This window comes from Scyliorhinus canicula, chromosome 5 (genome assembly GCF_902713615.1).
Source record: "Scyliorhinus canicula chromosome 5, sScyCan1.1, whole genome shotgun sequence".
In the NCBI taxonomy this organism is placed as follows: domain Eukaryota; kingdom Metazoa; phylum Chordata; class Chondrichthyes; order Carcharhiniformes; family Scyliorhinidae; genus Scyliorhinus; species Scyliorhinus canicula.
Genome location: NC_052150.1, coordinates 223,308,851 through 223,334,318, shown reverse-complemented (window position 1 = coordinate 223,334,318; position 25,468 = coordinate 223,308,851). Strand labels below are relative to the sequence as shown.

General features: G+C 48.2%; 1 protein-coding gene across 7 annotated transcripts in view; it reads left to right on the top strand.

Annotated features, from left to right (window-relative positions):
• arhgap39 (Rho GTPase activating protein 39) overlaps nucleotides 1–25,468 on the top strand; it is a 632,129-nt gene that overhangs the window by 225,156 nt on the left and 381,505 nt on the right. For all 7 annotated transcript variants that reach the window (XM_038798609.1, XM_038798606.1, XM_038798607.1 and 4 more), the window contains 2 exons: nucleotides 4,579–4,626; nucleotides 23,250–23,678. In XM_038798609.1, coding sequence (XP_038654537.1) covers nucleotides 4,579–4,626; nucleotides 23,250–23,678 — 477 coding nt within the window. The remainder of the gene's footprint in view (nucleotides 1–4,578; nucleotides 4,627–23,249; nucleotides 23,679–25,468) is intronic.

Sequence of the window (25,468 nt, the reverse complement as noted above, 5' to 3'; positions counted from 1 at the left end):
GTCGAGAATCATCTTTGCAATCCTTTCCTCTACATCTCTGGAACTATTCGGAGGACTATAGACAACTCCCAACAGGGTGACCTCTCCTCTCCTGTTCCTAACCTCGGCCCATACTACCTCAGTAGACGAGTCCTCAAACGTCCTTTCTACCGCCGTAATACTTTCCTTGATTAACAATGCCACCCGCCCCCTCTTTTACCATCTTCTCTGTTCTTACAGAAACATCTAAATCCTGGAACCTGCAACAACCATTCCTGTCCCTGCTCTACCCATGTCTCCGAAATCGCCACAACATCGAGATCCCAGGTACCAACCCATGCTGCAAGCTCACCCACCTTTTTCCGGATGCTCCTGGCGTTGAAGTAGACACACTTCAAACCAGCGTCTTGCTTGCCGGTGCCCTCTTTCGAACTTTTAACCCTATCCCTGACCTCACTACTCTCAACATCCTGTACACTGGGACTACAATTTAGGTTCCCATCCCCCTGCTGAATTAGTTTAAACCCCCCCGAAGAGCACTAGCAAATCTCCCCCCCAGGATATTGGTACCCCTCTGGTTCAGGTGAAGACCATCCTGTTTGTAGAGGTCCCACCTACCCCAGAATGAGCCCCAATTATCCAGGAAACCAAAACTCTCCCTCCTGCACCATCCCTGTAGCCACGTGTTCAACTCCTCTCTCTCCTTATTTCTCACTTCACTAGCACGTGGCATGGGTAACAACCCAGAGATAAAAACTCTGTTTGTTCTAGCTCTCAGCTTCCACCCTAGCTCCCTGAATTTCTGTCTCAAATCCCCATCTCTCTTCCTACCTATGTCGTTGGTACCTATGTGGACCACGACTTGGGGCTGCTCTCCCTCCCCCTTAAGGATCTCAAAAACACGATCAGAGACATCACGAACCCTGGCACCTGGGAGGCAACACACCAACCGTGAGTCTCTTTCGTTCCCACAGAACCTCCTGTCTGTTCCTCTAACTATGGAGTCCCCAATGACAAGTGCTCTGTTCCTCTTCTCCCTTCCCTTCTGAGCAACAGGGACAGACTCTGTGCCAGAAACCTGTGCCCTATTGCTTACCCCTGGTAAGTCGTCCCCCGCAACAGTATCCAAAACGGTATACTTGTTATAGAGGGGAACGACCACAGGGGATCCCTGCACTGCCTGCCGGTTCCCTCTCCCTCCCCTGACGGTAACCCATCTACCTTCTTCTTTTACCTGAGGTGTGACTACCTCCCTATAACTCCTCTCAATAACTTCCTCCGCCTCCCGAATGATCCGAAGTTCATCCAGCTCCAGCTCCAGGTCCCTAACGCGGTTCTCGAGGAGCTCATCTGTGGGTGAGTTGAGAAAACACTTGCCAGGAAATTAGAACAGGCCTGGGTTTGAATCCCTACTCCAGGGTTTGAGCAGCACAATCTGTGCTGACACTGCAGTGCAGTAATAACAGAGTGCTTCACCGTCTTTCAGATGAAACGTTAAGCCAAGAATTCCATTGCCTGCTTGGCTGGATGTAAAAGAGCCTATCACATTGTTTCGCAGAAGAGCAGGGGGTCCTCCCAGGGCCCTGGCCAATACTTATCCCTCAATCCATCAAACAAAAAGAACAGATTATCTGGCAGTTATCACATTGGTGTTTGTGGGATCTTGCTGTGTGCAAATTGGCTGCTGTATTTCCTACACTATAACAGTGACTACACTTCAAAGTACTCTTTTGGCTGGGAAGTGCTTTGTGACCTCCAGTGGCCATGAAAGGCAACTCTTTTTCTCATTTCCCCCTTCCACTCCCTACATTGACATTACACCTTAGCATTGTGGATAGACAATGGCAAACATTCAAGGAACGCATGAAGGAACTACAGCAACTGTTCATTCCTGTCTGACACAAAAGCAAAGGGGCTAAGAGGGCCAATCCATGGCTTACAATGGAAATTAGAAATAGTATCCAATACAAGGAAGAAGCATACAGATTGGCCAAGAAAAATAATAAGTCTGAGGATTGGGAGCAGTTTAGAATTCAACAAAGAAGGACAAAGGAATTGATTAAGAAGTAGAAAGTACAGTAAGAAAGGAAGCTTGCAGGGAACATAAAGACTGCCACTAAGAGTTCCTCCAGATATGTGAAGAGAAAGAGATTGGTGAAGAGAAGTGTAGGCCCCCTACAGACAGAAACAGGGGAATGCATAATAAGGGACAAAGAAATGGCTGAGCAATTGAACACATACTTTGGTTCTGTCTTCACAAAAGAGGACACAAATCAGATACCAGAAATGTTGGAGAATGAAAGGTTTAGTGAGAAGGAAGAACTGAAGATCAACATTTGTAGAGAAATGGTGTTGGGAAAACTGATGGGATTGAAGGTGGATAAATCCCCATGGCCTGAGAATCTGCATCCCAGACTGCTTAAGGAGGTGGCTCTGGAAATAGTGGATGCATTGGTGGTCATCTTTCGGGATTCTATAGACTCTGGAACTGTCCCTGCAGATTGGAGGGTAGCTCACGTCACTCCGATATTCAACAAGGGAGGTAGAGAGAAAGCAGGGAATTGTAGGCCGGTAAGCCTAACATCGTTAGTGGGAAAAATGCTTGAATCCATTATCAAGGAATTTCTGGCGGAACATTTAGAAATCAGTGGCAGGATCAGTCAGAGTCAGCATGGATTTATGAAGGGAAAATCATGCTTGACAAATCTGTTGGAATTCTTTGAGGAGGTAATCAGTACAGTCGACAAGGGGGAGCCAGTCAATGTGGTATAGTTGGACTTTCAGAAGGCGTTTGACAAAGTTCCACATAAGAGATTATTGGGCAAAATTAAAGTGCATGGGATTGGGGGAAATATATTGAGATGGATAGAAAACTGGTTGGCAGAGAGGAAACAAAGAGTAGGGATTAATGGGTCCTTTTCAAATTGGCAGGCAGTAACTAGTGGGGTACCATAGGGATCGGTGCTGGGACCCCAACTATTCACAATATATATTAATGATTTGGATGAGGGAACAAGATGTAACATCTCAAAGTTTGCAGATGATACCAAATTAGGTGGGAGGGTGAATTGTGACGAGGATGCAGGGACCCTACAGCAAGATCTGGACAGGTTGGGTGAGTGGGCAAACCAATGGCAGATGCAGTATAATTTGGATAAGTGTGAGGTTATTAATTTTGGAAGCAAAAACAGGTAGGCAGATTACTACCTAAATGGTTGTAAATTGGGAGAGGGGAGTGTGAAGTGGGACCTGGGTGCCCTTGTGCACCATTCGCTGAAGGTAAGAATGCAGGTGCAGCAGGCGGTAAAGAAGGCTAATGGTATGTTGGCCTTCATTGCGAGAGGTTACGAGTACAGGAGCAGGGATGCGTTGCTGCAATTGTACAGGGCCTTGGTGAGGCCACACAAAGAACAAAGAAAAGTACAGCACAGGAACAGGCCCTTCGGCCCTCCAAGCCCGTGCCGGCCATGCTGCCTGACTAAACTACAATCTTCTACATATCCCTCTATTCCCATCCTATTCATGTATCTATCAAGATGCCCCTTAAATGTCACTATCGTCCCTCCTTCCACCACCTCCTCCGGCATCGAGTTCCAGGCACCCAGACTTGGAGTATTGTGTGCATGGTCTCCTTCTCTCAGGAAGGATGTTCTTGCTCTCGAGGAAGTGCAGCAAAGGTTTACCAGGCTGATTCCAGCGATGGCGGGACTGTCATATGAGGAGAGATTGACTAGGTTGGGATTTTTCTCGCTGGAGTTCAGAAGCATGAGGAGGAATCTCATAGAGACTCATAAAATTATAACAGGACTATGCAGGGAAGATGTTACCAATGATGGGTGTGTCCAGAAGCAGGGGTCACAGCCTGAGGATTCAGGGTAAACCATTTCGGACAGAGATAAGGAGACATTTCTTCACACAAAGAGTGGTGAGCCCGTGAAATTCATTACCGCAGGTCGTAGTTGATGCTAAAACTTTGAATATATTCAAGAGGTTGCTGGATATAGCACTTGGGGAGAATGGGATCAAAGGCTATGGGGAGAAAGCAGGATTTGGCTATTGAGTTGGATGATCAGCCGTGATCGTGATGAATGGTGGAGCAGGCTCGAAGGGCCAAAAGGCCTCCTCCTGCACCTATCTTCTATGTATCGCCTCTCATCAACATGAACCCACTTGGGACTAGGAGTTCTGGTTCTGATAAATCAAGAACAAATCTCAATACATTCACTGAAATCAAAATAGTTTCTATGTTGGCTATTATATCAAATCAGTCATAATCTCATTAGATGGCAGAACAGGCTTGATGGGCTGAATGGCGTACTCTGTTCCTATGTCATATGGTCATACGGTGCTGAGGATGATGTTGGCAAAGCTGACTTTGTTGTCTGTCCAAAAGTAATGGTACTGGGCCTTCTTGAATGGGCGACGGTGCTCCCACTGTGGTGTTAGGTGGGGAATTCCATGTCCCGCGTGGCCATATTTGGTATATTACTGTATTTAGTCAAAGGTAAAGTCTTTGCATCCGATGAAAGGATTAATTGTAATAGTTGCTGAAAAATTGTTGTGGCAATTAATAACTTTATGAAATTAATGTTCTTTCAGGTCTTACGACATGCAACTGGAAACTGAAACAGAAAGTGCTTCGACATGGTAAGAGAAAATTCCGGCTCTTTCTTTACAAATTGTGGTTTGTGATGCCCTTCAAATTTCACGACTGGATTTGTCACAGTTCACAATGCTTGAAATGATCTCTTTTGATCAGCAGGTTATTGTTCAGTGTAATGGTGCAATGTACAGACAGTGTTGTCTGTGTGAGTTATCTGACCTTGGCTGGAATGATGCCTTTAGCTATAATGTCCGTAGGCTGGAATCGGGTCAGGTGTTCAATCCTACTCTCGCAAGCACGGATATTTACTACCTGTGACTGGTCATTGCTTAGTACCAGGCGATGGTTAAATAACCCAGCCACCACTGCTTGAGTAAAAATAGCAGGCAGTGGAGAAAATGTGGGTAAATTGGGTTGAGGCACAGATGGATATGATCTAATTGAATGACAAAGCAGGCTCAAGGGGCCTTCTCCTATGGTCCTGTGTGCAATACCAGGGGTTAAATATGAACCTTTCATACTGTAATTAACTCACTTCATTGACAAGCCCCCTTGTATCCTCCTACTGTTCAGGTGATGAAATAATAAACATAGTTGTGAGACTGCATTAGCTGGGATATTAGCTAAGCATCGGGTTTATCAAAAGCAGAATCGGACAGTAGCAAGAAATCAATACTGCATGATTCATTTGATTAAGAATGTGTATCTACACCTCTTTACGTACAAGAATAATGGTTGTGAAACTGTAGCAATTATTTTGTTAATACAAACCTAGACCAATCTGTGACATGAAACTTATACAAGAGGCTTTTTATCTAACCAGAAAGGGTTGTGTCCAAATCCACATGGGAACAGGAGGGGAAGAACTGGCAGCGTTCTGCCGCAAACGTGCGATCGCAGAGGCAGATGGGATTGGAAATTCTGTGGAAAATTGTGTTAAATTGAGAGCAAGAACGGAGAACATGGGTTCAAATGAATAAAAAGCAAATTTAGGACTAAAGTCAGGAAGGTTTATCATAGATTATTATAGAATTTACAGTGCAGAAGGAGGCCATTCGGCCCATCGAGTCTGCACCGGCTCTTGGAAAGAGCACCCTACCCAAGGTCAACACCTCCACCCTATCCCTTTAACCCAGTAACCCCATCCAACACTAAGGGCAATTTTGGACACTAAGGGCAATTTATCATGGCCAATCCACCTAACCTGCACATCTTTGGACTGTGGGAGGAAACTGGAGCACCCGGAGGAAACCCACGCACACACGGGGAGGATGTTTAGATTCCGCACAGACAGTGACCCAAGCTGGAATCGAACCTGGGACCCTGGAGCTGTGAAGCAATTGTACTATCCACAATGCTACCGTGCTGCCCTCGTTCTTCCCACAATGAATGACGGTGAATAGCTCTCAGTGGAGAAAAGTTTGAGAACTAATTAGCTGCTGGAATGGGGTGAAAATTCACATATTCCCGAGTGGATGAGCCAAAGAGGGATATTTCACCTGAAACTATCATCTTGTGATTTATCCTTTGCACCTTTCCTGAAGTTCAAAACTGGAATACAGGAAGCTGATAGGGTGTCTTCCTTAATTGAAGCTCCTTCAATCATTCCTGAATTACAACCAAATACCAGACCAAAGCCCATTGAAACATGTGACTTGAACCCTTGTCCTGGAATCAATCAATTTAAAGTAAAGCAAGTGGTCTGTGAGGAGTTTCCACATGCTTTGCCATAAGTGCAAAAGAAGAATGCCTTTGAAGTGACATTTTGATACCAGACAGCGCTGTGTATCGTCTTCAACCAAGCAAAAACAAATCAGCTGGGAGACAAGCAGCTGGACAGCCCGCAACAGGCAGTAATAGAATTTAAAATTACTAGCCTCTTTCTCATCAATTGATATTAAAAATATATAGACTGTATGATTTGAAACGCAACATACCTGTTATTCCCTCCACTGCCAGCAAATTTCATCATATTCAATCCACTTACATTAAACACTCTGTTATGAATTGCTTTTGAGTTTCGTTGTTTGCCCTCCCCACTCCCCCATCCGCCATACAAAATGTCAGTCATCAGTCAACTAGTGAAAAAAAGCACAAATGTGTTTGATAGCTGAAGTATCTGGTTTGAGTTCCCCGCAGCTTCATTTCCTAAAGAGCTCCCTTCAGGTCCTGCCCAAGACAACACTCCTGCGAAAGCCGTACGTTTATTAGCTGCTTAACATTTACCAGCCCAATGCAGCTGACCACCCATATTGTCATTTTAAAATCAGTGCCGCATACGTTCAATCTAACCTCAGGTTGCTGCCCTCTAATCTTTAAGCATTTCTGGCAAGATTGATTTATTCGAGAGTTAAGTGACGAGTATACCGATGAAAGTCAAGGAAATTCTCATTGGGACTGTTACAAGTATATTCCTGTATTAATAGTTGTGGTAGTCACCACTGTTGTATTATATTGTATATATGGGTATTACTGTAAGGCCCCTGTACTACAGGTACGGGGGTAGATCCCTGCCTGCTGGCTCCGCCCAGTAGGCGGAGTATAAATATGTGTGCTCTCCGAACAGCAGCCATTTCGCCAGCTGCTGTAGGAGGCCACACATCTCTGTGTAATAAAGCTTCGATTACATTCTACACTCGCCTCGTCGTAATTGATAGTGCATCACTTTATTACACAGAGATTTTTCAGAGATGGACCTCCGCATCAAGCCGGATCGCCTGCAGCTGCATCCTCAAGCAGACAACGCCAAAAAGGACTTTGAACATTGGCTAGCTTGCTTTGAAGCCTACATCGGGTCTGCGACAGACCCAATCTCAGAGGCACAGAAGCTCCAGATTCTGTACACGCGGCTGAGCTCCAGCGTTTTCCCCCTCGTCCGGGACGCGCCTATCTACCCAGAGGCCATGGCGTGACTGAAGGAGAACTACGCTCAGCAAACCAACAAGATCTACGCCAGGCACCTCCTGTCCACGCGGCGCCAACTTCCCGGTGAGTCTGTGGAAGATTTCTGGCGCGCCCTGCTCGCCCTGGTGAGAGACTGTGACTGCCAGGCCATTTCAGCCACTGAACATTCGAACCTGCTGATGAAAGACGCGTTCGTTACGGGCATAGAGTCGAACTACATCTGCCAGCGCCTCTTAGAAGGGGCCACGCTGGACCTCGCCATGACCAAGAAACTAGGGCTCTCGCTCACAGTCGCCTCGCGTAACGTACAGGCTTATGCCCCCGACCGCACGGCCCACCCCTCCTGTGCATCGTGGACCCCGCCAGCGGCCACCGCATCAGCGACCACCCCCAGCCAACCCCATGCCTGCGCAGCGCGGCAGCCAAACAACTCCGGGGGATCCAAGTGCTACTCGGCCTGGACCTCCAGTGCAACCTCCAGAGCCTAACCCTGAAATTTGGCGGGCCCCTACCACCCCTTACTATATGCGGCCTCACAACCCTTAAGGTCGACCCGCCTTGCCTTTTTGCAAACCTCATCCCGGATTGCAAACCCATCGCCACCAGGAGCAGACGGTACAGCGCCCAGGACAGGACCTTCATCAGGTCGGAAGTCCAGCGGCTGCTACGGGAACGTATTATCGAGGCCAGCAACAGCCCCTGGAGAGCCCAAGTGGTAGTGGTGAAAACCGGGGAGAAAAACAGGATGGTCGTTGACTGCAGTCAGACCATCAATTGGTACACACAGCTCGACGCGTACCCCTCCCACGCATATCTGATATGGTCAATCAGATTGCACAGCATCGGGTCTTCTTTACAGTGGACCTGAAATCTGCCGACCACCAGCTCCCCATCCGTAAGGCGGACCCATACACTGCGTTTGAAGCAGACGGCCGCCTTTACCATTTCCTTAGGGTTCTCTTCGGCGTCACCAACGGGGTCTCGGTCTTTCAACGGGAGATGGACCGAATGGTTGACCGGTTCGGGCTGCGGGCCACTTTCTGGTACCTGGACAGCGCCACCATCTGCGGCCACGACCACCAGGACCACGACGCTAACCTTTCCAAATTTCTCCACACCGCCACACTCCTCAACCTAACTTACAACAAGGAGAAGTGCATATTCAGCACGAACCGATTAGCCATCCTCGGCTATGTGGTTCAGAACAGAGTTCTAGGGCCCGACCCCGATCGCATGCGCCCCCTCATGGAATTCCCCCTTCCCCACTGCCCCAAGGCCCTCAAACAATGCCTGGGGTTCTTTTCGTACTACACCCAGTGGGTCCCAAACTGTGCGGACAAGGCCCGACCACTCATTCAATCCACCACTTTCCCACTGACGGCCGAGACTCACCAGGCCTTCAACCGTATCAAGGCCGACATCGCGATGCACGTGGTCGATGAGACACTCCCCTTCCAAGTCGAGAGTGATGCATCAGACGTCGCTCTGACCACCACCCTCAACCAGGCAGGTAGGCCCGTGGCATTCTTTCCCGCACCCTCCATACCTCTGAAATTTGGCACTCCTCCGCCGAAAAGGAGGCCCAAGCGATCATTGAAGCTGTGCGACATTGGAGGCATTACCTGGCCGGCAGGAGATTCACTCTCCTCACTGACTAACAGTCGGTCGCCTTCATGTTTAACAACACAAAACGGGGTAAGATCAAAAATGATAAAATCTTGAGTGGAGGATCGAGCTCTCCACCTACAATTACGAGATTTTGTATCGCCCCAGTAAGCTCAACGAGCCCCCCAAATGCCCTGTCCCGAGGTACATGTGCCAGCGCACAAGTAGACCGACTCCGGACCCTGCATGACAATCTCTGTCACCCAGGAGTCACCCGCTTTTACCATTTCATTAAGGCCCACAATCTGCCCTACTCTATCGAGGAAGTCAGGGCTATCATCAGAGTGCCAGGTCTGCGCCGAGTGTAAACCGCACTTCTACCGGCCAGACCGTGCGCGCCTGGTGAAGGCCTCCCACCCCTTTTGAATGCCTCAGCGTGGACTTCAAAGGGCCCCTCCCCTCCACCGACCGCAACACGTACTTTCTTAATATGGCCGACGAGTATTCCCGATTCCCCTTCGCCATCCCATGCCCCGATATGACGTCTGCCACCGTCATCAAAGCCCTCAACACCATCTTCGCCCTGTTCGGTTTCCCTACCTACGTCCACAGCGACCGGGGATCCTCATTTATGAGCGATGAGCTGCGCCAGTACCTGCTCAACAGGGGCATTGCCTCGAGCAGGACGACCAGCTACAACCCCCGGTGAAATGGGCAGGTGGAGTGGGAGAAAGGGACGGTCTGGAAGGCCGTCCAGCTGGCCCTACGGTCCAGAAATCTCCCGGCCTCCCGCTGGCAGGAGGCCCTCCCTGACTCACTTCACTCCATTTGGTCGCTCCTGTGCACCACGACTAATGAAACCCCCATGCGTCTCTTTGCCTTCCCCAGGAAGTCCACCTCCGGGGTTTCGCTCCCAACGTGGGGGAAGCTCCAGGACCTGTTCTCCTTCGCAAGCACTTGCGACGCCACAAGGCGGACCCGTTGGTTGAGAGAGTACAGCTACTCCACGCCAACCCGCAGTACCGTAGCGTACCTCGACGGCCGCCAAGACACAATCTCCCTCGGGGACCTAGCACCAGCTGGGTCCCCACACCCAGCGCACCCCACCTCAGCCCCCACTCCAGGACAATCCGTCCTCCCCTTGCTCCCACCCGGGGATGAAGAGGATTTTGACATGCTCCCGGAGTCACCGAAGACCAAGCCGATGCCTGAGTCGCCACCAGCACTGCGGCACTCTCAACGACAGATTAAAGCGCCCGATCGTCTAATTTGTAACATTCACTGTAATTTTAAAACCAATCTATGTATATAGTTTTCCACCGCCCCCGCTGGGCTCACCTTTAACATGGGGGTGAATGTGGTAGTCACCACTGTTTATACTATACTGTATATATGGGTATTACGGTAAGGCCCCTGTACTACAGGTATGGGGGTAGATCCCTGGCTGCTGGCTCCGCCCAGTAGGCGGAGTATAAATATGTGTGCTCTCCGAACAGCAGCCATTTCGCCAGCTGCTGTAGGAGGCCACACATCTCTGTGTAATAAAGCCTCAATCACATTCTACTCTCGTCTCGTCGTAATTGATAGTGCAACAATAGTTTTTTATTGGGTATCAAGGGAGTTAATCTCAATGGAGTCCAAGTATAGATAAGTCATCTAATTAGAACAGGCTCGTGGGGCTGAATGGCCGACCATTAATAATAATAATCTTTATTATTGTCACAAGTAGGCTTACATTAACACTGCAATGAAGATACTGTGAAAATCCCCTCGTCGCCACACACCGGCACCTGTTCAGGTACACAGAGGGAGAATTCAGAATGTCCAACTCACCTAACAGCATGTCTTTCAGGACTTATGGGTGGAAACCGTAGCACCCGGAGGAAATCCACGCAGACATGGGGAGAACGTGCAGACTCCGCACAGACAGTGACCCGAGCGGGAATTGGTTCGACGCTGGTGCTGTGAAGCAACAGTGCTAACCACTGTGCTACCGTGCTGCCCAAGAATGTTCCTCTGAACCTAAATTCTCACTCCACTCTGGAGTGATCTGACAACTGTGGCCATGAGGGATTTTGCACTTTTCACAGTGCTGCAGCAAGCGCCTGCATTTTGAGCTACCCTCGCTGTCTCAACAGAAGAACATTGAAAATAAAAGCAGGAGTCGGCCCCTCCAATCTGATCCATCGCCATTCAGTATGGTCACGGCTGATCTGATATTGGTCCCAACTCACCATACCCCTTGACTCGCCTCTCAGTCACAAGATGTTGAGCTTGGTGTTGAATCTATCCTGTGTCTCCTGCCTATTTGCAGCATCATTCACCTCTCTCTTGCAGAGCTGCCAGCTGAACATTTCTGCAAACTCTTCTATTGTGCCACCCACTTCACTGGGCTCCCAGAGGTGCTGATTAATTGGTTGCCTCCAGGAAGATTTCGACCAACGTCCCACCACAATCACTCCTGGGTTCCCAACCCAAATTGGGATCACGGCACACCTGGGAATATCCAGTCCTTTGACTCCTGGGAACCTCACCTGTGGCCATTATTTAATTATTGAGTGTTGGAAGTGAATAGCAAGGGCTGTTGGTCAGTAGAAGGCAAACTCTGCTCCCGTCATCATCCCAGTTACACTTAGACATGTGCCCTGAATGATGACCTGGCTAATATTTCCCCCTCTAATCTGGACACAGGCAAATTGCAGCCCTGTACTGCTTTCCCCGTTGAAAATCCTCTAACCTGGTACCCTCTTTCCTGGCCTGTACTGCCTACTTAACTGGGCCTTTAATAGATTCCACCTAATACACTTGTAAATCCCTTGCTTCAAATTATTTGTTTCTTTCTTTGTGTAAAGATGAGTTGTCAACTATGTATTATCGTGATGTAGCTCTTTAATCTTAGCTAATGTTCCATGTGAGGGGAGATTGATTGTGGGTGAATTAGCATTGTTATTGACTTGGAGGTCACCATTTAATTGCAGGATATCCTGGTCTCACGCTGTTTTTAAAAACATCTTTGTGCTCTTACTCCTTTGCATATTAGATTATCTCTGTGCCATTTTCTTATAATCCTTTAAATGATTGAGCTGCAGGTGAGAGCCATGAGCGTGACTCACCGTCCTGATATCAATGTTTGTCTCCTGTGTGAGAGACCAGCGCCACTGCCGTCCCTTCCCCCTGTGTGGGGAGTCCAGAGCTACTGCAGTATCACAGAATCCTAAACTCGTATTGTGTTATCAATGGCTAGAATGTATTAAATAGGGTTGTTTCATTTTGGAGGCTGAATTATTCTAATCGGGCTTACTGCCGGCCTTGCCTCGCCTGAGTAGGCAGCAGTCTGATACATAAGGTGTGGTTTCACGCCGCACTCCCTTGCCCTCAGCGCAGAATATAGATGCGGTGCAGGTCTGAAGGTGTGCTCCGCAGTTGGAGGTACTGCTTTTCAGATTAGAGATGAAACAACTTGCCTTCTCGGATGGAAGGAAATGATACCACAGCACGAATCCAGAAAGCACAAGAAAATTCTCCTGCCGTCTTGGCTGAGAAAAACAAACATCTGTAATGGTGGTGTTATAATCCCAGTTGAGGTTACTTCTTGTCGGGAAGGTCCCAGAATGGAACCCTGCCTCAAATGACAATAATATTTACTCTCTTTTTTTCCCCCAAAAACATGGATGAAGAGAAACACAGGACTGCCTATTAGTTTTTAACAACAACAAAAAACATTTATTAAACATTTATGACTACAATGCAATACTACTCCATTCCCACTTATCTTCACAAATGTACACAGAGTTTAAGAATAACACAGTTTACAAAATATATCTTTTGCTATGAGTTTTTCAGGAAACACAGTCCCTGTTCTGTCCCTGTACCAACAGGCTAATTGTGGTCAGATGCACCCCACTCTGAAACCGAGTGGCAGATGCTTTGTGGATCTTCTGTGGCAATCTTCTGTAGATTTCTCGTGGAATCCCCCCCCGACCCCAGATGATTGTCACAAGAATGTTTCCAAACTCCACTCTAAACATGCGCTTTAGAATCTTCTTGCTAACAGTGCTTTCCCTCAGCTGATTTCAGCAAGGGTCTGCCTCCAGGATTCCCAACTCTCCATTCAGTATTCCTTTGTCTTGAATAGGCACAAACTTTCACACAATCCCTCAGTACCCAACAGAATACTATTGTTTCAAAAATTGGAAATAAGGACACCAAACCTTACGTCTGCTTCAGATATCTGCCATTTCTTGAGCCAATCTCATCAGCTCTGCTCTTCCCGGTTCTGGCTTTAACTTCAGTGAGCAGTAACTGCTCAAACTCCAGTTCCTGTTTGCTTTTTACTTCAATCTTAATGGAAACCTCTCTTTTCATTATGTAGTTTATGGAACTAGCTTTCTTGCCCATTATTTCCTGCTCTAGCAGGGCTGTGAGAGCTACCTTCTCTCTCACTGCTGAGCTCCAACTGTTATGAATTCAGATAAAACTCACCTCAAAAAGCCTTCCTGCCCTGAAGGTGCCTTTGGTTGCTAAACAACAGATTCTTTCTTCAATGTGCTTGTTACTTTTCATGTTGTAAACTCTCTAAGCACAATACCGATACAGTTTAAACTGAAACCAAAACCCCCATACATGCAAACACCTTTGTTTAACATTAATCTGACTGGAGTTTTACCCTTTGTTCCACAAAAACATTAAATTAAACTGATTTGTAATCCAAACATAGATTACAACGACCTCTGCTTCCTGACAGTGGTGATTAAACTATCAGATCATTGCCAAAAATCTATCTGGTTCACCAATGCCTTTTAGGAAAATAAATCTGCCTTCTTGAACCTTATAGGTCTGACCTATATATGATGTCAGATTTGAATTGGCTCTGAAATGCCGTCTGAAATGGCCGAGAAAACTCCCCAGTTAGATCAAAACCACATGGATCGTCTGCAGCAATTCCAGAAAGGGGTTTACCACTGCCTTCCCAAAATGAATTAGGGATGGGCAGTAAATTAATGAGATGCCAAGCTGTTGCAGCAACAATCCAAGGCTACATGCATGTTACACAGTGGAAACAACATGCTCCAGACGGGGTTAAGCAATCCCACAACCAACAGATCAAAACTAAGCTCGGCAGTCCTGTTACGTGTATTTGTGACTGACGATGGCCAATTGACTAACTAACCAAACATCATTATCTTAAACATGATGATCAGCATGTTAGTGCAAAAATAGACTGCAGTATTAGATTGAAGTACAGTATGAAAGGAAGCTTGCGGGGAACATAAAGACTGACACTAAGAGTTTCTATAGATATGTGAAGAGAAAGAGATTGGTGAAGAGAAATGTAGGCCCCCGACAGACAGAAACAGGGGAAATGCATAATAAGGGACAATGAAATGGCTGAGCAGTTGAACACATACTTTGGTTCTGTCTTCACAAATGAGGACACATATCAGATACCAGAAATGTTGGAGACAAAGGTTTAGTGAGAAGGAAGAACTGAAGATCAACATTAGTAGAGAAATGGTGCTGGGAAAATTGATGGGATTGAAAGTGGATAAATCCCCATGGCCTGAGAATCTGTATCCCAGACTGCTTAAGGAGGTGGCTCTGGAAATAGTGGATGCATTGGTGGTCATCTTCCGGGATTCTATAGACTCTGGAACTGTCCTTGCAGACTGGATGGTAGCTCACGTCACTCCAATATTCAAAAGGGAGGGTAACGAGAAATCAGGGAATTATAGACCAGTAAGACTAACATCGGTAGTGGGGAAAATGCTTGAATCCATTATCAAGGACTTTGTAGCGGAACATTTGTAAAGTAGTGGCAGGATCAGTCAGAGGCAGCATGGATTTATGAAGGGAAAATCATGCTTGACAAATCTGTTGGAATTCTTTGAAGAGGTAACCAGTACAGTTGACAAAGGGGAGCCAGTCGATGTGCTATATTTGGACTTTCAGAAGGTGTTTGACAAAGTCCCGCATAAGAGATTATTGGGCAAAATTAAAGTGCATGGGATTGGGGGAAATATATTGAGATGGATAGAAAACTGGTTGGCAGAGAAGAAACAAAGAGTCGGGATTAATGGGTCCTTTTCAAATTGGCAGGCAGTAACTAGTGGGGTACCATAGGGATCGGTGCTGGGACCCCAACTATTCACAATATATATTAATGATTTGGATGAGGGAACAAAATGCAACATCTCAAAGTTTGCAGATGATACCAAATTAGGTGGGAGGGTGAATTGCGATGAGGATGCAGGGATCCTACAGCAAGATCTGGACAGGTTGGGCGAGTGGGCAAACCAATGGCAGATGCAGTATAATTTGGATAAGTGTGATGTTATTCACTTTGGAAGAAAAAAACAGGAAGGCAGATTACTACCTGAATGGTTGTAAATTGGGAGAGGGGAGTGTGCAGCGGGACCTGTGTGTCCTTGTGCACTAGTCACTGAAGGTAAGCACGCAGGTGCAACGGGCTAATGGCATGTTGGCCTTCATTGCGAGAGGTTTCGAGTATAGAAGCAGGGATGGGTTGCTGCAATTGTCAGAGCCTTGGTGAGGCCACACTTGGTGTATTGTGTGCAGTTTTGGTCTCCTTCTCTGAGGAAGGATGTTCTTGCTCTCGAGGGAGTGCAGCGAAGGTTTACCAGACTGATTCCAGGGATGGCGGGACTGTCAGACGAGGAGAGATTGACTAGGTTAGAATTGTTCTTGCTGGAGTTCAGAAGAATGAGGGGGGATCTCATAGAGACGTATAAAATTATAATCGGACTAGACAGGGTAGATGCAGGGAAGATGTTACCAATGATGGGTGTGTCCAGAACCAGGGGTCACAGTCTGAGGATTCAGGATAAACCATTTCGGACAGAGATAAGGAGACATTTCTTCACACAGAGTGGTGAGCCTGTGGAATTCATTACCACAGGAAGTAATTGATGCTAAAACTTTGAATATATTCAAGTGGCGCTGGTTATAGCACTTATGGAGAATGGGGTCAAATACTATGGGGAGAAAGCAGGATTTGGCTATTGAGTTTGATGATCAGCCATGATCGTGATGAATGACGGAGCAGGCTCGAAGGGTCAAAAGGCCTCTTCCTGCTCCTATCTTCTATGTATCTATGTATGTATTTCCAAACATCTTTTGCCAGAAGTGTCAGGTGGATGATCTACCTCAGCCTTGTCCTGAGGACCTCAATATTCAGATGCCAGTTTTCAACAAATTAGATTCACTCCACATGATCAAGAAACGACCAAAGGCACTGGATATGGCAAAGGTTTGGTTCGTGAGATTATGCTGGGTGTAAGACTGAAGGTTTGCATTGCAGAATGAGCTACACTTCGAGTCAAGCTGTTCCAATACAGCTACAACACTTAATATCTACCCAGCACTAATGTCTACCCAGTAATGTGGAAAAGTGCCCAGGTTTGTCCATAAAAAGCAGGACAAATCCAATCCAATCAATTACCCCATCAGTCTACTCTTGATGGTCAACAATGTGATAGACCGTGTCATCAACAGTCAAGTGACAATTGCACAGCAACACCCTGCTTGTTGACCAGTGCCCAGATTGGGTTCCGCCAAGACCACTCAGTTCCAGATCTCTACAGTTTTGGTCCAAATGTGAAGGAAAGAACTGAATTGCAGAGGTGAAGGTGATAGCAAGGCAGCATTTGACTGTGACCCTCGAGCAGCAATGGCAAAATTGACATCAGTCGGAAAACTCTCCGCTGTTTCGAGTTGTACCAAACACACAGGAAGATGGTTATAGTTGTGGAGATCAGTTATTTCAGCTCAGGACATCAATGATCAATGTTGCAATTCCACAGGGAAGTGTCCGAGGCCCAACCGCAGCCGCCACACAAGGGTCCCGACCGGCCATCGTATGTTAGTTCCATGACGTCGGGAACTCGGCGGGCCACTACCAATGGCCCCCCAGCCGCGCGGCATAATTCGCGGACATTCGGCGCCGGGCCTGATTCCGTCAGGAAATTTGATTCTCCGCCCCCGTGCCAAACGTAATTTCGGAGCGGGGCTGCGGGGAATCCAGCCCCTCGACTCCACCAAGAAAACCAGAAAGGGGCCTTCCATTGTTTAATTTTTTTCCGCTTCCAATTACGTTCATATGAAATAAACACTGACCACCCCTTTGAATGGCAATTAATTTCTATCTGTTTACCAACTTGCCAAACCAGGTGCCTCCTGATCTTACTTCTCCAAATTTCAACCCCCAAAATAAAAGTTATTCCCCCAAAACATATGAACAATTAAGTTAGACATTTTTGCAACAAATGACAGACCGTAAGATCTGGTCCTGCTTTTTATTTCTTATGTAAGTCAAAGTCTGTGAATTCTGCGTTGAGTAACCAACTCCCCTTCTGACTCTTCAAAGCTTGTCCACCATCTACAAAACACAAGTCAGGGATGTGATGGAGGCAGATTCAGTAATAACTTTCAAAAGGGAATTGGTTATTTACTTGAAAAGGACAGGGCTGTTGGAAAAGTGGCTGGACTAATCGGATAGATCATGGACACAGGGGCATAATGGACCTAATGCCCTCCCTCCTGTGCTGTATGACTCAATATATACCTTGACACACCACCCTTTTACTCAGTGACTTCAATTGGCTTATAATCAAACAATGCCTCAATTTTAAAATTCTAATTCTAGCTAACAAATCCCTTCTTGGCCTCGCCACTCGGTATCTCTGTAATCACCACCAAGCCCCACAACCTCCCGCGATATTTGCACTTCTCTTGCATTTTGTGAATCCCCAAGTTTAATTGCTGCACTGTTGGTTGCCATGTCTTCAGCTGCCTGAGCCCCAAACTTTAGAACACCTATCCATGGCACGGTGGTACAGTGGTTAGCAATTCCGGGCTCTGCTGACTGTGTGAAGTTTGCACTTTCTCCCCGTGTCTGCGTGGGTTTCCTCCGGGTGCTCCGGTTTCCTCCCACAGTCCAAAGATGTGCAGATTAGGTGGATTGGCCATGCTAAATTGCCCCTTAGTGTCCAAAAGGTCACGTGGAGTTACTGGGTTGCGGGGAAAGGATGGAGGCGTGGGCTTAATTAGGATGGTCTTTCTAAGGGCCGGTGCAGACTTGAAAGGCCGAATGGCCTCCTTCTGCATTGTAGGTATTCTACCCCACCCACACCTTTCCACGTCCCTACCGTTTAGACATTCTGTAACTCAATTTGTTTATCATCTGACTGAATATCTCCTTATTTGGCTTGGTACATATCTTGTTTGATCTTGTGAAGCACCTTGGGACTTTTGATTACATTAAAGGCACGATATGAATATAATTTGTTATTGATGTTATAATTGATCTTGGTACATTTTTTCACTCTTCCTACCATTTTTAGGAATTTGTGATACATTTCTTCATGCTGTTTCACTGACGTGCCAATGTCCTGTCTGATTTGTCTTGTCTGGGAAAACTCTGGAGCATTTTAAAAGTGAGAGTGTATAAAGGATGCACTTTGCTGAGATAACAATTCCCTGTGCTGCAGTGCATAATAAAATCCCCTTAAATCAGACTCCTCCAAATTGGCCCCGCGAGCACCACTTATATTACTTAACTACGGTAAATCTTTTGACATTGTTTCATCCTTGATTTCAGCTGGCTGTCTATGGAATTTCTCCTCCTCCTTCCCCCCCCCCCCCCCCCCCCAACCTCACCTCACCTCCAACCTCTCCAGTCCTTCTACACTCAGTGCTGCCATTCCTTTCCTCTTACTGGCCAATCAGACAAAGCCAGGGGATATAGCGGGAGGCCAGTCTAGTCCTCCACGCGACAGTGCAGTGAAAACTCAACCCTCTACTTTCTCTAGAAAGGAGAACACTGAGGGGTGACGAGAAAGGAGCGAGTGTTCTATAGGGTAGATGTAGAGATGGGGTTTCCGCTTGGCAGTAGACCTAAACCTCGGGGGCCATCAGTATAGGATTAGCCACTTGTAACTCAAATAAGGAATTCAGGAGAAACTACTTCACCCAGAGACAGGTATGAATGTGGAACTCGCCAACACACAAGAGAGGTTGAGGCAAATAGCAGATAAAGAACAATACAGCACAGTTACAGGCCCTTCGGCCCTTCAAGCTGGCATCGGTCATAATACCAACCTTTGCCAAAATCCTCAGCACTTCCTTGTACCGTATCCCTCTGTATCCATCCTATTCATGTGTTTGTCAAGATGCCTTTTGAACGCTGTTAATCTATCTGCTTCCACAACCTCCCCTGGCAACGTGTTCCAGGCACTCATCACCCTCTGTGTAAAACAACCTGCCTCACACATCTCTAAACTTCATTCCACGGACCTTAAACTTATGCCCCCTGGTGACTGACCCCCTCAACCCTCGGAAAGAGTGCCTACCCATCCACTCTATCCATGCCCTTCATAATCTTGTAGACCTATATTAGGTCATTCCTGGTTGCCACGTCCTGAAGAACCCCTGCACCGATCCCGTTAGGGCAAATTTCACCCTCGCCAATTTAATGAACCCCGCCATGTCATTGATCCAGGCCTCCACGCTTGGGGGCCTCGCATCCTTCCACTGAAGAAGAATCCTCCGCCGGGCTACCAGGGACGCAAAGGCCAGAATACCGGCCTCTTTCGCCTCCTGCACTCCCGGCTCCTCTCCAACCCCAAAATACGAGCCCCCAGCCCGGCCTGACCCTGGATCCCACCACCTTCGACACCGGTTCGGACCGATACAGTTCCTCGTAGAAGTCCCTGAAGACCCCATTGATGCCTACCCCACTTCGCACCACGTTCCCTCCCCTATCCTTAACTCCACCGATCTCCCTGGCTGCATCCCGCTTCCGAAGCTGGTGCGCCAGCATCCGGCTCGCCTTTTCCCCATATTCATACACCGCCCCCTGTGCCTTCCTCCACAGCACCTCCGCCTTCCTGGTGGTCAACAAGTCGAATTCGGCATCGAGGCTACGCCGCTCCCCAAGCAATCCATCCTCCGGAACCTCCGTGTACCTCCTGTCCACCCTCACCATCTCCCCCACCAACCTCTCCCTCTCTCTCTGCTCTCTTTTTTTAAAAAAATAATTTTTATTGGAATTTTTAACAGAAAATATAAAATATAACGACAATGAAATGCAACAAAATAACCCATAATAACTGTAACACCCCCCAGACCGTATCAACGCATGTATCACATCCCCCCAACCCCAATAAACAACAAGAGAACTTAAGAATAAATTAAAATTAAATAAACAAATAAATAAACAAATCATCGTCTCCCCGTCTCCTCTTCTCCCCCCCCCCCCCCCCCCCCCCTCCCTCTTTTCCCTCCCCCTTCCCCCCCACCTCCTCCCCGGGTTGCTGCTGCTACTGTCCCCGTACCCTATCGTTGAGCCAGAAAGTCGAGGAAAGGATGCCACCGCCTAAAGAACCCTTGTACCGATCCTCTCAGGGCGGATTTGACCTTCTCTAGCTTAATAAAACCCACCATGTCATTGATCCAGGTCTCCACGCTTGGGGGCCTTCCATTGTAGCAAGATCCTTCTCCGGGCTACTAGGGATGCAAAGGCCAGCACACCGGCCTCTTTCGCCTCCTGCACTCCCGGCTCCACCCCCACCCCAAAAATCGTGAGTCCCCATCCTGGCTTGACCCTGGATCCCACCACCCTCGACACCGTCCTCCCCACCCCCTTCTAGAACTCCTCCAGTGCCGGGCATGCCCAGAACATATGGGCATGGTTCGCTGGACTCCCCGAGCACCTGACACATCTGTCTTCACCCCCAAAGAACCTACTCATCCTCGTCCCAGTCATGTGGGCCCGGTGCAGCACCTTGAATTGGATGAGGCTAAGCCGCGCACACGAGGAGGAAGAATTAACCCTCTCCAGAGCATCAGCCCATGTCCCGTCTTCGATCTGTTCCCCCAGTTCCCCCTCCCACTTTGCTTTCAGCTCCCCTACTGACGCCTCCTCCACCTCCTGCATAACCTTGCAGATATCAGATATCTTCCCCTCTCCGACCCAGACCCCCGAAAGCACCCTGTCACTCACCCCCCTCGCGGGAAGCGAAGGGAATCCCTCCACCTGCCGTCTAGCAAATGCCTTTACCTGCAGATACCTGAACATGTTTCCCGGGGGGAGCCCAAATTTCTCCTCCAACTCCCCCAGGCTCGCAAACCTCCCATCAATAAACAGGTCCCTCAGCTGTCTGATGCCCGCTCTGTGCCAACCCTGAAATCCCTCATCAATGTTCCCCGGGACGAACCTATGGTTCCCCCTTAACGGAGCCTCCATCGAGGCCCCCACTTCTCCCCTATGTGGCCTCCACTGCCCCCAAATCTTGAGGGTAGCCGCCACCACCGGACTCGTGGTATACCTCGTAGGAGGGAGCGGCCACGGCGCCGTTACCAGGGTCCCCAGGCTTGTATCTCCACAGGACGCCCTCTCCATCCGTTTCCATGCTGCCCCCTCCCCCTCCATCACCCACTTGCGCACCATCGACACATTGGCTGCCCAATAATACCCCGAGAGATTGGGTAACGGCAGCCCCCCCCATCTCTACCCCACTCCAAGAAGACCCTCCTCACCCTCTGGGTGCGCCCAAACAAAGCTCATGATGCTGCTGGTCACCCTTCTAAAAAAGGCCCTAGGGATAAAGATGGCCAACACTGGAAGGGGAACAAGAACCTCGGGAGAACCGTCATTTTGACGGACTGCACTCTACCCGCCAACGATAGCGGCACCATGTCCCACCTTTTAAATTCCTCCTCCATCTGCTCCACCAGCCTGGTAAAATTAAGCTTATGGAGAGTCCCCCAACTCCTGGCCACCTGCACCCCCAGGTATCTGAAACTCTTCACTGCCCTCTTAAACGGGAGCTCTCTCTGCTCTCTCCTCTCCCTGTGGGCCCGAATGGCGATCAACTCTCCCCTAACCTCCCCATTGTCATTGGCCTCCAGGTACCTCTCAATACATCCTCGGACCCGCCCGCTCACCTCCTCATCTGCCAGCAACCCCACCTCTAAGCGCCAAAGCGGGCGCTGGTCTCTCTCCTCCCCCAGCTCGAGGTCCACCCAATGCGGGGCATGATCAGAAATGGCTATCGCCAAGTACTCGGTATCCTCCACTCTCGCAATCAGCGCCCTACTGATAACGAAGAAATCAATCCGGGAATAGGCCTTATGAACGTGGGAGAAGAATAAAAATTCCCTGGCCCCCGGTCTCACAAACCTCCATGGGTCAACCCCTCCCATCTGGTCAATAAACGCCCTCAGCACCTTAGCCGCAGCTGGCCTCCTACCCGTCCTAGATCTGGAGCGATCCAGTGCCGGATTCAGCACCGTGTTAAAATTCTCCCCCCCCCCCCCCATTATCAGATCCCCTGTCTCCAAATCTGGAATCCGGCTCAACATGCGCCGCATGAAACCCGCATCATCCCAATTCGAGGCGTATACATTGACCAGCACCACCCGCTCCCCCTGCAGCTTGCCACTCACCATCACATACCTACCGCCACTGTCTGTCACAATGTTCGACACATCGAACGACACCCTCTTTCCCACCAAGATCGCCACCCCCCGATTTTTTGCATCCAGCCCCGAATGAAACATCTGGCCTACCCATCCCTTCCTCAATCTTACCTGATCCGCCACCTTCAGGTGCGTCTCCTGAGGCATGACCACATCCGCCTTCAGCCCCTTCAGGCGTGCAAACACGCGGGCCCGCTTGACCGGCCCATTCAGTCCCCTTACATTCCAGGTTATCAGCCGGATCAGGGGGCTACCCGCCCCCCTCCCCCGCCGACTAGCCATAACCCTTCCTCAGCCCGCCACGTGCCCCCCGCTGGGCTCGTTCCCCATGGCGGCAGACCTCCATCCCGGGGTTTGACAAAGCTTTGACAAAGAGTCATCGGACTCGAAACGTTAGCTCTTACTCTCCCTACAGATGCTGCCAGACTTGCTGAGATTTTCCAGCATTTTCTCTTTCGTACCTGACAAGGAAAATGTTTTTTAAATGTCTCCGTCCTACCGAATGGGGAGCTATTAGTTGGCAAAGTGTTGAAATGTTGAAACTACAGCCAGTGATACTCTGATTTCTAAAAGGCCAGTGTGTGTGTGTCTGTGTGTATGCACATGTATATATTATACATAGGTATATACTTTTATAAGCTCTTATCTTTCTTTTTTCAAGGCTGGAATGGGTGGAGATCATTGAGCCTCGAACGCGGGAGCGTATGTACGCTAACCTTACCACTGGAGAATGTGTCTGGGATCCGCCCTCTGGTGTCCGGATAAAACGCACCAATGAAAATCAGTGGTGGGAGCTCTTTGACCCCAACACCTCTAGGTTTTACTATTACAATGCCACCACACAGAGGACTGTCTGGCATCGGCCTCAGAACTGTGATATTATCCCGCTGGCCAAATTGCAGACATTGAAACAGAACACTGACTCGCCGAGTCGAGCTTCGGCTGACAACAGTCCGGGCCGTAGCAGTAACATGAGTAGAGAAGGGAGCACCAGCTCTTCCCTAGAACAAGAACTGGAAGCTGATAGGACACAAGAACAGGCACGACCAAAACAAGCCCAGCAGATCATTGGAAAAGATGAACCAGAGAGGTAAGGTTTCGAGCTCCTGCATGCTCTCCATTGTATCAGTGCATGGCGTGTGTGTTTACTCCCCTGCACTCCATTACCAGGAAAATTTACCTGTCATTTAGTGGGTGAAGCATTGGTTTCTGTTGGGCTGTTGGATGCCAGAATGAAGTGATGGACAATTGACAGATATTGTATAACTAGAGAGTTAATACTGGTTGTCAGTAGGTGAGCTCACAGCTTTCTGGCCTAATGAATCTTAAAATGACTGTTCAGCGAGCTGTGCATTTGAATTAATACGTGCAAGGGGCCAAATCAAAGATGATGGAATCAATTGCCAGTGAAATTAGAGGATTCTGCAGGGTTGGAGGTATGATATTTGTTACCCTCCTTCACCCACAGGTATGGGGCTGGATTTACCGTTTTGGAGGCTATGTGTCGACGCCGGCGTGGAAACTGTGGCGTTTTACAGCGGCAAAATTGGTGCCGAACCCTCACTGATTCTGCGACCGGTCAGGGGTTAGCAGCTACGCTGAGTAAACTCGCGCGATATAAATGCCTGGAGAATGGCCAGGTCTGTGGCCGCGTATGCGCACGGCAATAGCCTGCAGCAGTCGCGCCGTACAACATGGCGCCGGCCGTCCGCGGACATGACCTGATAATTAGCCACACCCTTGGCCACCTATGCCAGTCCTCCCAGCCCTCGCAGACCCTCCCTCCCGGTCAGCAGCATGGCTCCCATTCGGCTGTGGTGGTGCTGGACACAATCCGCAGCCACCACGCCAGGTTCATGACCGCTGAGACCACACGCGTCCCTCGCAGTCAGGGACCCAGTCCATTGGGGGCAGAGCATTGGAGGAGCGCCTTCGTGACACATCAACGCCGTCCGACACAGCAACGCCATTTTGGAGGGGGCGGAGGTTAGAAAACTGTCGCCAAACCAGCGTCGCCCCTGATTTGGGCATCAGACGGGATTCTCTGGTGAATCCTGCCCAGTATCTTTGGCTGCCTGTTGAAAATATCATAGCTCAAGATACATTGCCGTCATGGTTTTTTTTAGATAAAATTGCCAAAAGTGGCAGCATGTGAGGAGAAAGAAGGGGAAAATCCATTAAAACTCAAACGAAAATGAGTAGCTGCCCTGGTTGTATTTTAGTCAGCCTGCTGCCGCTGCAGCGAGGGATTGAAGTGAATTTTATTTCTGGGTACAGGTGAGGAGTTAAAGTCGTCTGCTTCAGCAAAGTTCAGCTGACTTGACAAAGTTTCCCCGACCACTGCTAACACTGCAAAGCTTCACAGTCAGACCAATCATTATTTTTCACAATCAAAACTATTACAGAACCAAATCTTTAGTCAATCAATGTTTTCAAAATTGAGAATTGCTCCTCTAATTGTACTGTAATGGTCTGCATTCTGTTAAGAGATGCTCATCTATTCTATCTAACTAGAGGCTAATAAAAATGAATTCATTATTTAACAGGACCCCTTGCCACAGAGAGCAATCCAATATTTTTACTGCATTTTGTTTATTCACTTTTAAAGAAATTTATTTCACAGTGGGGGAATGAGAAACCAAGTTATTTTTTCTTTTCAATTTATTAACACTTGTTTGTACGGATCTTGAATCAGAAGCAGATCGATCTAAGAATGTTATTGTACCCTCGAGAAATCTCGGTAATTGGACCTCTGAACTCGTATTTTCTACAGTGACAGGACTCAAAGCAGTGCTGAAGAGCCAGCCCAGCTCAGTTTTGTTGTTTCATCCACTAAAGAAAATATAACTGCTTGTTTTATAATTTTAAATATATATATAT